The 14815-nt window shown below is 46.9% G+C and overlaps 1 protein-coding gene and 1 long non-coding RNA gene across 2 annotated transcripts in view; both read right to left on the bottom strand.

Annotated features, from left to right (window-relative positions):
* LOC143807584 (uncharacterized) overlaps nucleotides 1–14815 on the bottom strand; it is a 1151218-nt gene that overhangs the window by 828429 nt on the left and 307974 nt on the right. The window lies entirely within an intron of this gene.
* HEBP2 (heme binding protein 2) overlaps nucleotides 1–14815 on the bottom strand; it is a 32317-nt gene that overhangs the window by 11874 nt on the left and 5628 nt on the right. Inside the window, exon 4 of the mRNA XM_077292814.1 lies at nucleotides 8601–8739. Within this exon, the coding sequence (XP_077148929.1) occupies nucleotides 8601–8739 (139 nt within the window). The remainder of the gene's footprint in view (nucleotides 1–8600; nucleotides 8740–14815) is intronic.

The raw sequence follows: 14815 nt of genomic DNA, 5'->3' as shown, positions 1-14815 counted from the left end.
TTTGCAGCGTTTTATTTTCCGCAGCATGTCAATTCTTTTTGCGAATCTGCAGCGTTTCTGCACCCATTGACTTCCATTGAGTCAGTCAAATCCGCATCAAAACCGCATGTGTAAAATGATTTGCGGTTTCACTGCGGAGTTGCGTTCGAGAAACATTGCAGATAGGGAGGAGGAAGAGTGTGTGGGCGGAGACTGTGTGTGTGGGCGGAAACTATGTGCGTGTCTGTCTGCGGGGGTCTGCGTGTATGTGTGTCTGTGTGTGTCTCTGTGTGTGTGCTGCTGTGTGCGGGTCTGTATCTGTGTGTGTGCATGTGTCCCTGTGTGTGTGTGCAGGTGGGTGCGGGTCTGTGTGTGTCTGTGTGTGTCTGCTTGTGTCTCTGTGTGTGCTGGTGTCTGCGGGTCTGTATAGCCAGGCATCATCTGATGGGACTACTGCTCTCATCCGTCTATGAATGCTGTCCCATATAACAGTGACAGCATGAGCCGATGATGGGGCAGTAGTCCATACAACATACAGTATATACTCACCAAACACCTAGTACTTGATGCCCTCGTTCTCCTGTAACAAAAATAAAATAATAAACCAACCTATATTTACCTTTCTGCCATAGTCCATTTAATAACTAGGGTCCTACGATGATCTCCTGTGTAGAACAGTGACATCGGCGTGGTGTATCCCTCCACTACCAGGAGAAAGGTCACCTGAGTTCATGCTGTCACCGGCAACGCTGTGTGAGAAAATTCTCACACAGCGATGCCGTAAAGTGAGAGCACGAACTCTGGTGACCTCTTCAGTAATGCATTGCAGGAACCATTGTCTCCTGTCAGTGCATCGTGGGAGGCCTATAGAGCAGTCACATTTCCCAATGTTAGAAATTCAACACTCAACTTATGTAGATGCGGTGACACCGCGTTAGACAGGCTCCGTTACAGCCATCACCCACCACCGATACGTGTTCCCTAGTATATATCCCCACAGGGATCCCAATACTTCTATACCTTTGGTTGTTTGATCTTCATATAGATCACACTCCAGCAGTCGGTATACTGAAGAAGGTCAATGTTTGAACGAAACATTTATATTAACATTGGACTGCAATAAAAATACTTCACCGCATCTACATAAGTTGAGTGCCAAATTTTATTTCTAACTATACTATTGGTCTGGGAACCTATTTGAGCACCAACACAGCTGTGCCACGATATCCTTCACATTTACTGATGTGACTGCTCTACAGGGGAGATTGTTGTGGGACACTCGTTATTAAATGGATTAGATTGAAACAGGGAGTATTTGTGTTGGTTTATTATTTTATTTTTTTTGCAGGTGATTGAGGGCTTTGCATGGACTAGGACTATAATAATAATAATCTTTATTTTTATATAGCGCTAACATATTCCGCAGCGCTTTACAGTTTCCACACATTATCATCACTGTTCCTGATGGGGCTCACAATCTAAATTCCCTATCAGTATGTCTTTAGAATGTGGGAGGATTCCGGAGTACCAGGAGGAAACCCACGCAACTCACGGGGAGAACATACAAATTCCTTGCAGATGTTGTGTTTTATTTAATTAAAATACTTTATTCTGGCTGTGTCTTTATTTAACCCCTTAACAATTATAGGATTAGTAATGGATAGGTGTCTTATTGACACCTCTCCATTACTAAGCCGGGCTTGATGTCACCTTACAATACAAAGGTGACATCAGCCCCCCAACTATTACCCCATATGCCACCACTACAGGGCAGTGGGAAGAGAGAGGTTAGGTGCCGGAATTGGCACATCTTAGAGATGCGCCATTTCTGTGGCGGCTGAGAGCTGGTGTTTGTAGCCATGTGGGCCAATATCCATGGCCCCTTCCTAGATTATTATTAGCCCACAGCTGTCTGTATAGCCTTTTCTGGCTATTAATTATAGGGAGGCCCAAAGTCATTTTTGGGGGTCTCCCCTATTTTAATAGCCAGTGAAGGATTATACAGCTGTGAGCTGATATTAATAGCCTAGGAAGATCCATGGGTATGACCCCCTTCCCAGGCTATAAACATCGGCCCCCAGTCGATGGCTTTCCCTTTCTGGTTTTGAAAATTGGGCGGGATCCCACGCCATTTTTCTTCCCTTTTTTTTTTTTATTTAACAGATATTGCATTTAATGCAGATTTTGTCTGTGTGTGTGCGTGTTTATATAACTCTTTATGTACCATTTTATTATGTTCATTACTAAACATCGGCCTTGGAATTATATATCTATCTATAGATATATCTCTCTATCGATATATCTATGGATAGATAGGTAGATAGATAGGAGAAAGAGAATTAGAGCAGCACAAAGAAAGAGTCCGGGTGCAAAGCCCCCCAGGCAAATACCAAACCTCAATTATAAAAGTCGATAAAAATTGGAGGCAGCACACCGTTTTGTAGTGAAAAGGAGCTATTTAATCAGCTCAGAAAGCGACATTTAGGTCCCAACAGGAACCTTTCTCAAGCCTTGAGAAAGGTTCCTGTTGGGACCGAAACGTCGCCTTCTGGGCTGATTAAATAGCTCCTTTTCACTACAAAACGGTGTGCTGCCTCCAATTTTTCTGGATTTTTATGATAGATAAATATACAAAAAAACTGACCAGCACCTTCTGAGTGTGAACATGTGCAAGCTGCATTATATAAAAAAAAGAAAGCACAGCAGCACTATGTATAAGTTTAGGCCATGTGAAAACATAGAAAAACATTCAAAACATATAATCTAGATTTTACTACTCAAAAAGTTTTTTAATTTTTTTAAAACTTACGGAAATGAATGAAAATGAAGGTTCTTAGCGCATAAATTGCCCAATTCATGTATGCATATCAACTACGGCAAGGTGACCTCGCTCTGATGGGTCCCTGCTCTACTGTACATGCCTTCTCTTGGACTATCAACCTATAATTTTGGACACTCATGTCTACCCCTTGGTTTAGCTTACAATTTATGGGCAAGTAGAGCTGAATACGGCCACCTGCAGATCAATGGGAGGAGTGCAAAATCAGGCTGGATGCAGCCAACATCCAAAAGTTAAATATACAAAAAAACTGACCAGCACCTCCTAAGTGTGAACATTTGCAAGCTGCCAGACTGCATAATGTAGACATATAATCTATAAACTTAAGGAAATGAATGGTTTTAATGTTTTTCTGTGTTTTCACATGGCCTAAACTTAGCGAGACTGCTAAGTCTTCTGGGTAATTTTGCAATGCATCTCTAGGAACGGAAGCTGGCGGCAGCCGTGCACGCATCGGCGGACGACGGAAGGTGAGAATAGCAGGGTTTTTTTTTTATTATTTTTAACTTTAGATCTTTTTACTATTGATGCTGCATAGGCAGCATCAATAGTAAAAAGTTGGTCACACAGGGTTAATAGCAGCGTTAACGGAGTGCGTTACCCGCGGCATAACACGGTCCGTTAACGCTGCCATTAACCCTGTGTCAGCGCTGACGGGAGGGGAGTATGGAGCGGGCGCCGGGCACTGACTGGACGGAAGTAGGGAGGGACTTTGGAGTCCTGTTGTTGAAGTATTCATCGGCAAGTGTCGCTGTTGCAGAGGCCCCCTTTGGCTTCCAGTCACAAAATACTGCTAGAGGTCCTCCGGACAGTTACACAAAGACTCGTCGGCTGCGATGAGCTCCTTCAGCTGTTGGTTGGTGGTGACCTCCAAACCCGTGGTCCATTGATCGACTGCTCTCAGTAGGGCCCGCATGTGATCGGCCTAGCTGTCTGTAGGACCCTGCTGCATACTCCGGAGATTCTTCTCAGAGAGTCTAGTTATACTGCTGGGCCAGAGTCTGCATCATATCCACATAGCTCAGGGTGGTCTCGCTGGGCAGGTACCCAAAGATTTCCAGTATTTTACACCTGAGGTGAGGGATTAAGAACTGAACTCACTGGTCCTCAGGCAGATAGTATTGATGGCAAGTCTTTTCAAATGCCAGCAAGAAAGTGTCCTTTCTGTTGTCCAGCAGAGGGAAGTCTGTCGCCCGTAGCTTCAGGACCCGGATATCAGGGGACTAACAACAGGCTGGGGTGTGCGGATGGAGCTAAAGCATTTGTCGATGGTGCTCGCACTCAAGCTGATGTTCAGCAGCTTCCTCACGATGTTCTGCTGCTGCTATGATCTCCGGCCTTCAGTCTGGCCAGGGAGCTTGCAAGAGGGTATATGAACTTACCTAGCTGAGAGGACAAGCAGGTGGTGAATGGCCCACTGCTGGACTGACCGCCGGCGACTGACTCCATGGGGAGCCTAGGCTGGACACCCCCTCTGCTTGAGCAACATCGTCTTCCACCTCCTCCCCACCATCCGTAGTATTGGCCATCTCCCTGACTCTGCCCCTGGTGCCACTGGCAATCCTTGCAATCTTTAGTCACTGACACAGAGCTGCAACCTGATGCACCCACACACCATACAGTATTTGCACTTGGACTGTCTAGTGTTGAGCTGGTCTTAAGACCCCAGCAGCAAAAAGCTACTGCTGGTAGACTTTAGTGTCTGGGAGTATGGGTGCTAGACTCACACACACTATTATCTCGATCCCACCGTGCTGCCACCACATGTAATGAACCTGCACCTCTCCGCCCTGCCTGACGTCACTAAAACTTAGGAGGGAACACGCAGTACGACCTCCTTACTTGCACCAATATGACATTCCGCACGCCCTGAGGACACGTAAGGTCAGCTTGGTGCGGTTTTACACAGACACCACCTGTCCACACAGACCTAGGGAGGCACGTGGAGTGAGATAAGGTGGCCCACGCAGCCACTGACTTGGCACCACCCTGAGGGGTGGAACCGCAACATTGCCCTTCTCTCACTAATAACATATATAGACATGTCACCTCTCACATATGGTATATATAACTAAGTCCCTCCTCTCCCATATACAGTATTTACAGACATGCCCACTCCCTCACATATAGTATATATAGACATGCCCCCTCCCTCACATATAGTACATATAGCCAAGTCCCTTCTCTCCTACATATTTCATATATAAACATGCCCCTTGACATATAGTATTTATAACCAAGTTCCTCCTCTTCCACATACAGTATATATAGACATGTCCCCCTCCCCCACACATAGTATATATAAATGTGGAACGCCCGCCAGGGCCGTGGGGTACTCAGTACCGGGTCCGGGTGTTGTAAAAGGGGAGGTCACTGTGGTGGCGAACCGGTCCGTGGCCCTGGGTGCCCAAGTTAAAGGGAATGTCTTTAAAGGGATTTTGTGAATAAAGTTTGTTTGTGACGCCACCTGTGGTTCTTGGTCAGGGATGACCGACGCTGCTTAAAGGGGTCCACTGGGGTGATGTTATGGCAGCTAAGATCGTATGGCTTCCCACAGGTGAAGCTGGGTCCCCAGGCCTCCCGGATGTATAGATGAAGATGGTGGGTGGTATAGCAAGAAACGGAGGACACAGGTTTGCAGTCTCTTTACCTGGTTTACTGATGAAATCAGGCAGCCACAGTCCAGGGTACCGGATCCAGCCGGCTTGGAAGCGAGTTGGGAGTCCCCCTTACCAGGCGGGGTTAGAAGTGAGTCGCCCACCAGGGCAGCGGGGTACTCGGCACCTGGTTCAGTCGCTATTAAAGGGGATGTCACAGTGGCTGCGACCCGGTCCGTGGCCCTGAGACTCATTGTAAAAGGGAACGGTCTTTAAAGTGGAATGGTGAATAAGTCTGTTGTGACGCCACCTGTGGTGTTCGGTCAATAGGGGGACCGACGCTGCTTTAAAGGGTTCCTCTGGGGGATGTTGTCGCAGCAATGATGGTAACGCTTCCCACAGGTGAAGCGGGGTCCCCAGAGGTCCTGAAGTGTATGGTGATGTTGGTGTAGGCCAGTAAAATGAGTAAAGGACACAAGTTGTAAGTCTTTACATGGTTTACTGTAGTTAGCAGGCCACAGTCCAGGGTACCGGCAACAGGTACATTAGGAGTCCAGGCAGCCCGGAAACAAGTGGAGTCCCCTTGGCAAGTCAGATTGGGAGCCTTCTACTGCGTGCTTGCTATAGTCCCTTGCTGTCTGTAATGTCCTAACAAGGTCCTGGTTCTTTCTGCTGTCCTGGGACAGGTACCTGTATGGTAGGCAGCTTGAGCCGTTCCTTTTGGGGCCTGTTCACAGTGACTCCAGGCTCCAGGGGGCTGCTGTACCACAGGCTTAATTTGGGCAGTACACGTGTAGTTCTGTGCCCTCCAGTTCTGTTAGGTGTCCCACAGTTCCACTCTAGCCTCTGGCTCCCGGTACCCGGTTTCTGCGCTTTGGCTCCTCAGAGGCCCACTTGCAGCCTCCTTGAACCCTGAAATCTCTCCTTTGCTCCTTTCCTGTCTGCTCTCCAGACTGTCTGATCCAGACTAAACTAGCTCCTCCTCCAAAGCAGGATCTTTATCCAGGGAAGCTGCCCTGTTATGATCCTAGTGGCAAGGATCGCAGGTCGGACTAGCTAAGTAACTGAACAGACGACTAGCTCTGGGGAGGTGGTAACTAGATTGACCGCAACCTGATCCTATCCGCAAACAACTATAGGTAGCCGGGGAACGTTACCTGAAAATCCTTGACGTCTCGTCACGGCCTGAGAAACTGACTATTCCTGGAGGGAAAGAAAGTCCTCTCTTGCCTCAGTGGAATGACCCCAAAGATATAGAATAGCCCCCCACAAATATTAACGGTGAGTTAAGGGGAAAGCACAAACACAGAGATGAAATTAGATTTAGCAAATGAGGCCCGCTAATACTAGATAGCAGAGAATAGGAAGGGAACTGTGCGGTCAATAATAAAAACCCTATTCAAAATATCCACGCAGAGATTGCTCGAGCCCCCGCACCAACTAACGGTGCGGGGGAAGCAACTCCGTACCCCAGAGCCTACCAGCAACAAGAAATCACATATTAGCAAGCTGGACTAGACTCATCATACACAGAAATCATATTCCAGGCAGATGAGCAAAAAATATTCAAACAGAACTTAGCTTATCCTGAAGAGGCAGAAAACGAGATAATCAGGAGTAATCAGAATAGCACTGAATACATTGATTGCCGGGAACAAGTGGAAGTGAAGCAGAGCTAAATAGGAGCCTCCCTGGTGAATAACGAGGCAGCTGATCCAGCCAGACCCGCAGGATAATAAACCAAACCACCAGGGGGAGCCAAAAAACCAAAGTCACACAATACCATCTGTGACCACAAGAGGGAGCCTGAAAACGGAGTTCACAACACTGCCCTAAAACAGGGTTTTGAGCTCCCCCTACTGGCCTGGATTCAGAAGGTGTTGTGTGTGATTTACCTGCCAAAGAGATCCCTCTTGTTTCCAGGCATAGCACTACCCTCCCTGAGAGGATGGCAGCACTACTGTGGTACCCGAACTCCTGGGGTGCCACAGAATCCTTCCTTTTAGCGCTGTGGTGTAATCCCCTGCTGCCTTAAGCCCCTTCCAAGGTCCTCACATGTTCTCTCTGTCCACCAGGTTGGTAGGACCTACCCATACGACAGGTAGCTCAAGCCTTTTTACAGGGTCTCTATCACTACCCGGGCTCTATGTGTCCTCAGGTGTAAGGGCGGACAGGTGACTTGTAATCCAGCTGTCCTGCTGGTTTCTGCTGTGAGACGTGGAGTCCCTCACAACCCCGATCTTCTGGCTACCAATGTCTGCGCTCAGTAGGGAGGTAGCCCAGTCGCATCTAACTCCCCAGTTCTTCACTCTCCTGCACTCCACTTCCCCTACACGCTCACTACAATCTGTTCTTCTTTCTCTTCTGCCTCATGCCAGGAGCTGCAGCACCCTCATGGCTGCATGGCCCCTCTAGTCCTTTCTCCTCTGTCTCTCTGACAGACTGTCTGGAACTCACTACCTCTGACTCACAGACCACTTTCCCTCCAGACCAGAATACATATAGGGGAGCCACCCACAAGCTGGATCAGAGCTCCCCCTTCTGGCCTGGAGTAAAAACATTTTGTATGCTTGTGATTACCTGATAACAGAGATCCTTCCTCGCTTCCAAGTGTGACATCACTCTCCCCGTGAGGAAAGCAATGTCACTGTAACAACCAGGAACCTGGGGTGTTACACATGTCCCACCTTCCCCCTAAAACTCGGGTTTCTACCAGACCCCCAAATTCTAAAAGTCTCCATTATCCCAGCAGCAGAGGATGGAGGATTTCCCAGCATGCTGTGCAGTGAGATATGATAAGCCATCTATGGCAGCACACTCTGTCCGCAGACATGGATACTGTATGTGCTCTATTTCTCCCACCTACTGTGAGGATGAGTGGGTGAGGCTAAACCTCTCTAGGGCAGTGTTTTACAGGGAATCCATCGAGTCCTTGACGGCGGTCCTGCCCTTAGGTAAAATGAACCCATGAATGATTTCTTGTACTATATACTGAAATACTTTCCCATGTATGGCAGCAAAAGGAATCTTCAGTAGGCCCCTGACTACCATGGTAATCTAATACTTGCAGTGCATACTGGAAGTCACTCAAGTAACAGAAATTGTACATTTTTATGGTAATCTGGACAAAGAAATAGCTGATCTATGGAACTTACTATTAGAAAATAACTTTTGGCAATACTCACTCTTTTCATTGTTTCCTTGAATGTAGCTGAAAAGACGCATGAAACAAGTGCTGACAGCACTGTCCCAGTCTTTCACCATTATCAGCTCGGTGCTTACCCACTTTGTGGGTTCATACTGTCGCATTTCATAATCTGGAGACTGCAGCAAAATATGAACATAATGAACTATTGACACTCACCTAATAAACAGACAAATCCTGTTTTGGGGTGTTCTTAAGAGGAGTGTAAAAACCAACATTGCAGGATCCAACTGCATTAAAAATCTCAAGTCATAACCACACAATTGCATTAGAAATTATCTAAAAGTGCTCATTATATCAGTAGGGAGGGTATTACTGAGGCAGCTATGGTACTTTGACGCTTTTTATACTTTCTATTGCCATGAGTGACCTATTTTGGCAAGGTAGTGCCAGATAAATGAAATTAGAAATTATCAAACAGACCACCATGTAAACAGTAAAGCTATAGTATGCATGGGGCATTACAGCGGTACATCCAGTCCCGAGGCTACGTACTACAGAGCTATAGGCTCTAATGGATATGTCCATTTAAAGTTAATTTATTGGGATGAGTGGACCCGTGCAAGTTCAGGTTCGGGTTCCGCTTGTGAAAAAAGTTTGGTTCATGTACCAGAACTTGATCTGTACTTGACCCCAGAACCAAAATCCATATAAGGCTAGTTTCACATTTGCGTTTAAATCCGCAGCGTTTAAAACGCATCCGCAAGTGGTGGAAAAAATGCATATAAACGCGTACAAACGCAGCGTTTTTTAGACGCATGCAGTATCGCATGCGGTTAAAAAAACGCCGCGTTTGTACGCGTTTATATGCGTTTTTTCCTGCGTTTGCGTTTTTGGTGCGCATGATGAGAAATTTCACAAGAGAAAAATCAAGATAACCAGACACCGCCAATGGGACTACAGAGGGCGTGTATTATGGGATCTCTATATATAGACCCTAGGGCTACTGAAATCTTAACAGTTTGCTACTGTATCCTGTGTCATGATGGATCTTCGCATGGAGAGCTTTTATTTCAACCTGGATTTAAGCATCAAGCTGTTTCTTGCCTGTGCTTTTACTTGGGAGCAAGACAGAAATCGCGAAAGATGGAGAAGGAGACAACGTAGGCGTTTTTGGAGACACCCCATTATCGAACTATGTGAGAGCCGTGGAGCCTATCACACGCTGTATGCCGAGCTTAATGCCAACCCGGAGAAATTCCAGAAATACACAAGGATGTCGCAAGACTCGTTCCGGGATTTGCTTGCTCGTGTCCAAGGAGCCATACGGCGACAGGACACCCAGCTCCGTAGAGTGATTCCACCGGAGGAACGTCTGCTGGTTACATTAAGGTACGTTCCAAATCTAAACCAATGACAGTCCAAATTTTGTGTTTTCTGACATGTATGTTTTGGGTATTTTCCTTTCTTTCTTTAGCGTAACCACACCATAAAAAGAATAGATTGTAATGTTTTTTGGGTTTGTTTTTCTTCCAGATTTCTGGCAACCGGAGAGAGTTTATCATCCCTCCACTTCCAATACCGGCTTGGAATATCCACCCTGTCCGGAATAGTTGCGGACACCTGCCGGGCTTTGTGGAATGTACTCCGGGATGAGTTTATACCCGTACCCACCGCGGACATGTGGCTTGAAATTGCAGAAAAATTCTGGAGTGTGTGTGATTTCCCCAACTGTTTAGGAGCGGTGGATGGAAAGCACATCCGCATTATCAAACCTGCCAGAACAGGATCGGAGTATTTCAACTATAAAAAATATTTTTCTGTTGTGCTCATGGCAATAGCCGATGCGAACGGTCGCTTCATCGCCGTGGACATTGGAGCTTTTGGCCGTGGCAACGATTCCCAGACTTTCAAGAACTTGGATATGGGCCGCCCGTGTGTATGGCAAAAATTTCAATTTTCCCCCTCCACAACCTCTCCCCAACACTCAAGGTCCACCGATGCCATTTGTTATGGTTGGGGATGAGGCCTTTCAGATGAGTGAAAACCTACTGAAGCCCTATTCCAGTCGGGACTTGAACCACACTAGAAGGATCTTTAACTACAGACTGACCAGGGCCCGAAGAACAGTAGAGTGTACCTTTGGCATTCTGGTCGCTAAATGGCGCATTCTTGCATCAGCCATAAATCTAAAAGTGGAAACAGTCGACGAGGTGGTCAAAGCTTGTGTGGTTCTGCACAATTATATAATGGCTAAGGAGCAACCCAACATTGAACTGGATGAACCAGTTGCACACCCACTGCCCGATTTCCAGCATCACCCGCTGCGGTCAACTGCAGCAGTTGGTCACATGCGGGACCAATTTGCTGCCTTTTTTGATTCAGATATTGGACGTGTGTCATGGCAGGACAATGTTGTGTAAATTTCCTGTTGTAATTAGATCTGTACCAGTAATTTTCTGATATGAAAATAATATTTCTCATTAATAAACTTTAGTTTTGGTTGTGTTGACCGTGTCTCCTATGTTTTTCCTCTACAAACCACGGCTGTCCTATAACTATCAGTATTTGGTCTGTATTTAATATCAGTGTTTGTAATCCAAAACCAGGAGTGGGTGATAAAGGCAGAGGTGCTAGTTATTATGTTAATATCATAATTTACCTCTAATTGTTCCACTCCTTGCTTTGGCTTACAAATACTGATATAAAACACTGGCCACATACTGCTAGTGTTATGGCAGCCATGTTGCTTTATTGGTAAGCTTGTGGACTTCATTGCGTCCTGATTCTGTTCTGCTGTATCCATTGGACACAGACTGAAGAGACAATCACTGTCACACTATCTATACTCATCATCAAGTCAGGTGTCAGAAATAATGAATTCATGATGCACATAACAGCCTCATGAATTCACTATTTCTGACACCTGTGCAGGTGAGCATAGATATGCCGTGTGTGACCACCATTGTCCCTCAATTTGTGTGTAATAGATTATGTACACAGAAGAGAAAATGGTGGTTATACAAGGCAGTTCTCTACTCACCAGGTCAGGTGTTATAACTAATGAGTTTTTTGACACCTGACCTGTTCAGTAGAGGTCTGCATTGTATTTCCACCATTTTCTCTTCAGACTGCCACACAGTCACAGACAAAAAGAGATTATGGAGATACATGTAATATTTTTGGGCCCACCTCATATCTGTATACTAAAGACACACAAAGCTGCAGTCTTTTTTTTTATAACTACTGGAGATATGATGTGGCCCAAAAAGTAAGTGTGTGGCGAAGTTTCTTAGTTGGCGCACGGTGTGTGTTGCCGGCGGCAGAAGACACAATAAACCAAACATAATTGTGGCAAATCAAATTTTTTTTATTTTTTAACAACCAAAAAATGTATTTACGGCGCCGGCTTGGGGTAGAGTGATGTAAACAGGGGGTGTGAAGCACTGAGGCCTGGCTAACTGTGGATGACGCAGAGGTGGCAGGAGAAGGGGCAATGAAACTAGAAGGGTCTGGAAGTTCGGGAATGGGGCTTGACACATGAGAGGCTTGAGACGCACTGGAAGGGTGAGACAAACCTGACATTACAGACACATTGGGAGGTGAAGGGGGAGGAATGCTAAGAGTCCTCTGTGGTTTTTTTTTTGTGTGTTTTTTTGGTTTGCCTGGTTGTGGGAGGTCTTGGTGGGCTCATATGGCGTGGCGTGGTGGTGGGTGACCTGTCAGGGTCCAGCTGCACTGTGTCAGACTCCATAGTGCTAGTAGATCGTGCAGCCATGCCAGAGTCCATAGTACTCGTAGAGCGTGCAGCCATGCCAGAGTCCGTAGTGCTCGTAGAGCGTGCCGCCATGCCAGAGTCCATAGTGCTCGTAGAGCGTGCAGCCATGCCAGAGTCCATAGTGCTCGTAGAGCGTGCAGCCATGCCAGAGTCCATAGTGCTCGTAGAGCGTGCAGCCATGCCAGAGTCCATAGCGCTTGTAGAGCGAAAGGCCATGCCAGGGTCCTGCTGCATTGTGGTGGTGGCGGTACGGAAGGCCATGCCAGGGTCCTGCTGCATCGTGGTGGTGGCGGTACGGAAGGCCATGCCAGGGTCCTGCTGCATCGTGGTGGTGGCGGTACGGAAGGCCATGCCAGGGTCCTGCTGCATCGTGGTGTCAGTGGAGGAGGTCCAAGCAGGAGCAGCGGTTGTCATGGTGGTGGCGGTGGGATGTCCAACTGCACTCGGCATGGTGGTGGTGCTGTAGTGGTGTCCGGCTGTGGAAGGAATTGAGGTGGCCGTGCAATGGTATGCAGCAGAGGTCGGCATTGAGGTCAATCGTGACAATGAAGGCACAGGTGGATATGCCGCCACTGTCTGCTGGAAATACCGACTCTGCTGCATAGCCTGCACGTAAGCAGCATTGCAGGCCTGCATGACACTCAGCTGGAGATCAGGAGTAAGGTGTTCCGACACGCTCTGCTCAATTTGGTTAAGAAAATGATGTGCTGGCCTCTGGAGGTCGGCTTTCACTTGATCAAGGCTTTTGCTGACCTCCTGGATACGTGCATTCAAGAGGCTATGTGAAACATCCATTAGGTCACCGAAAGCCTTGATTGCTTCGTGTAAAACCGAGCTCAAGTGCAAAAACTCGGGCATGAGTGACCTGTCCGAAGCCCTCTGCTGCTGCCGGGAGGAGCCCAAAAAAAGGGGCAGTGGAAGAGGACTGCGAAAGGGGAAGACCAGTTAGTGTGGAAGGCCCACTTGCTGCTGCGCTGCTGGATGGCTGGGACGGGTCCGTGGCTGTTGGATGAAGGACCGCTCCAGAATCTGGGCCAACAGTAGTGCTGTATGTGCTGTGAAAAAAGGAAAAAGAAAATTAATACCAAAAATTAACCAGACGCAAAATCCTGTGGAATATAACAATACAGATTATGGCAATACAATACAACCTAATGCACGTGATAAATACTTACGTTCTCTGGGCAAGGACCGGTCTTAAAAATGCCAGAACTCGATGGTATTTGTATCTTCTGATCCTTGCTCCTGAACCACTGGGAACACGGCTCTCTTGACGCAGGTCCTTGTTGAAGCGGTCCTTCATCGAATGCCAATGTGTTTTGACTTTGGCCACTGTTAAAAAAAAAAAAATTTGTGGTCAGAAAAAGGACTTTTGGCCGTGCTCACACAACTGTCTGTGATGACAGAAACTCCTGAGAGTTTCTTTCATCACACACAGTCGAGTGAGCACGGCCAAGGTCTCTGCTGCTTCACACTGCAGTGCAATACTTACCAAATGCATTTCGGACCCGTGTCAGGGCGTTGTCCCAGCCATCCCACATCTCTTTGGCCACCTCATTCCATAAGCGCCGGATCGTGACGTTGTTTGAGTGCAGTGGATCCCGGGTGTCCCACAACGGGACTCGCTCCTGGACCAGGGAGATGAGGAGGTCATTCTCAATAAGATCATCCTCCCGTTGTGAAACCTAAAAATTAAATAAAGTCATTAAAGTTTGCTCAATTAACATAAGGAAAAGAAAGAAAAAAGATGCTGAGAAATGGCATGAATAGGAAAGTCAACATACAAAAGGATTCCAGAAGAAAAAAGTAAAGAAATACGAATGGAAAGAAAGGAAGATTCAAGAATATTACACTGAGGATACAGTAAACAGTCAGCCTTGTATACGTACCCGCTGCCGTCTTTCCACTGGACCTTGACTCCGCTGCTCCTACCCTGTCTCTGCCGCAGTAGATGAAGAGCTCTAAAAAAAAGAAAAATTCAAATTGTCACATGTGTAGATGTGACAGTGAATTCTCACCAATCTGACGAGGCAAGTACTCACCTCACTGACATGCTCGACTTCAGACGGCCCAGGAAGAAACTCCTCATGAGAAGAATCCGAAGAAGACATTCTGATGCATGTAGAAAGAAAGAAATGGCAGAAATTAGGACATGTAGAGAAAGAAAATAGAAAATAAAGGCATGGCTAGGATATACTCACATTGTTCAGAGGCTTGTTTTCTCAAAGGTGCTGTTGTCTGTATGCTCTGCTTGGCTGTCCGCTGTGGTCCGTCTGCTCTGCTTGGCTGTCTGCTGAGAAGTGACCTGCAACTGTCCACACCCTCCCTTTATCACCTTGTATGTGGGGGGTGGCTTATCAGTATCTAGACATGTTTTTCTCTTGTGGAACGCATGCGTTCATGAAAGCAACCAAACGCATGTGCGTTTTTTTGTCGCAAGCCTTGCACAATCGACCGCATGCGTTTCCAGGCGGCAA

This window comes from Ranitomeya variabilis, chromosome 2 (genome assembly GCF_051348905.1).
Source record: "Ranitomeya variabilis isolate aRanVar5 chromosome 2, aRanVar5.hap1, whole genome shotgun sequence".
NCBI lineage: Eukaryota > Metazoa > Chordata > Amphibia > Anura > Dendrobatidae > Ranitomeya > Ranitomeya variabilis.
This window is presented reverse-complemented; position numbering and strand designations above follow the sequence as displayed.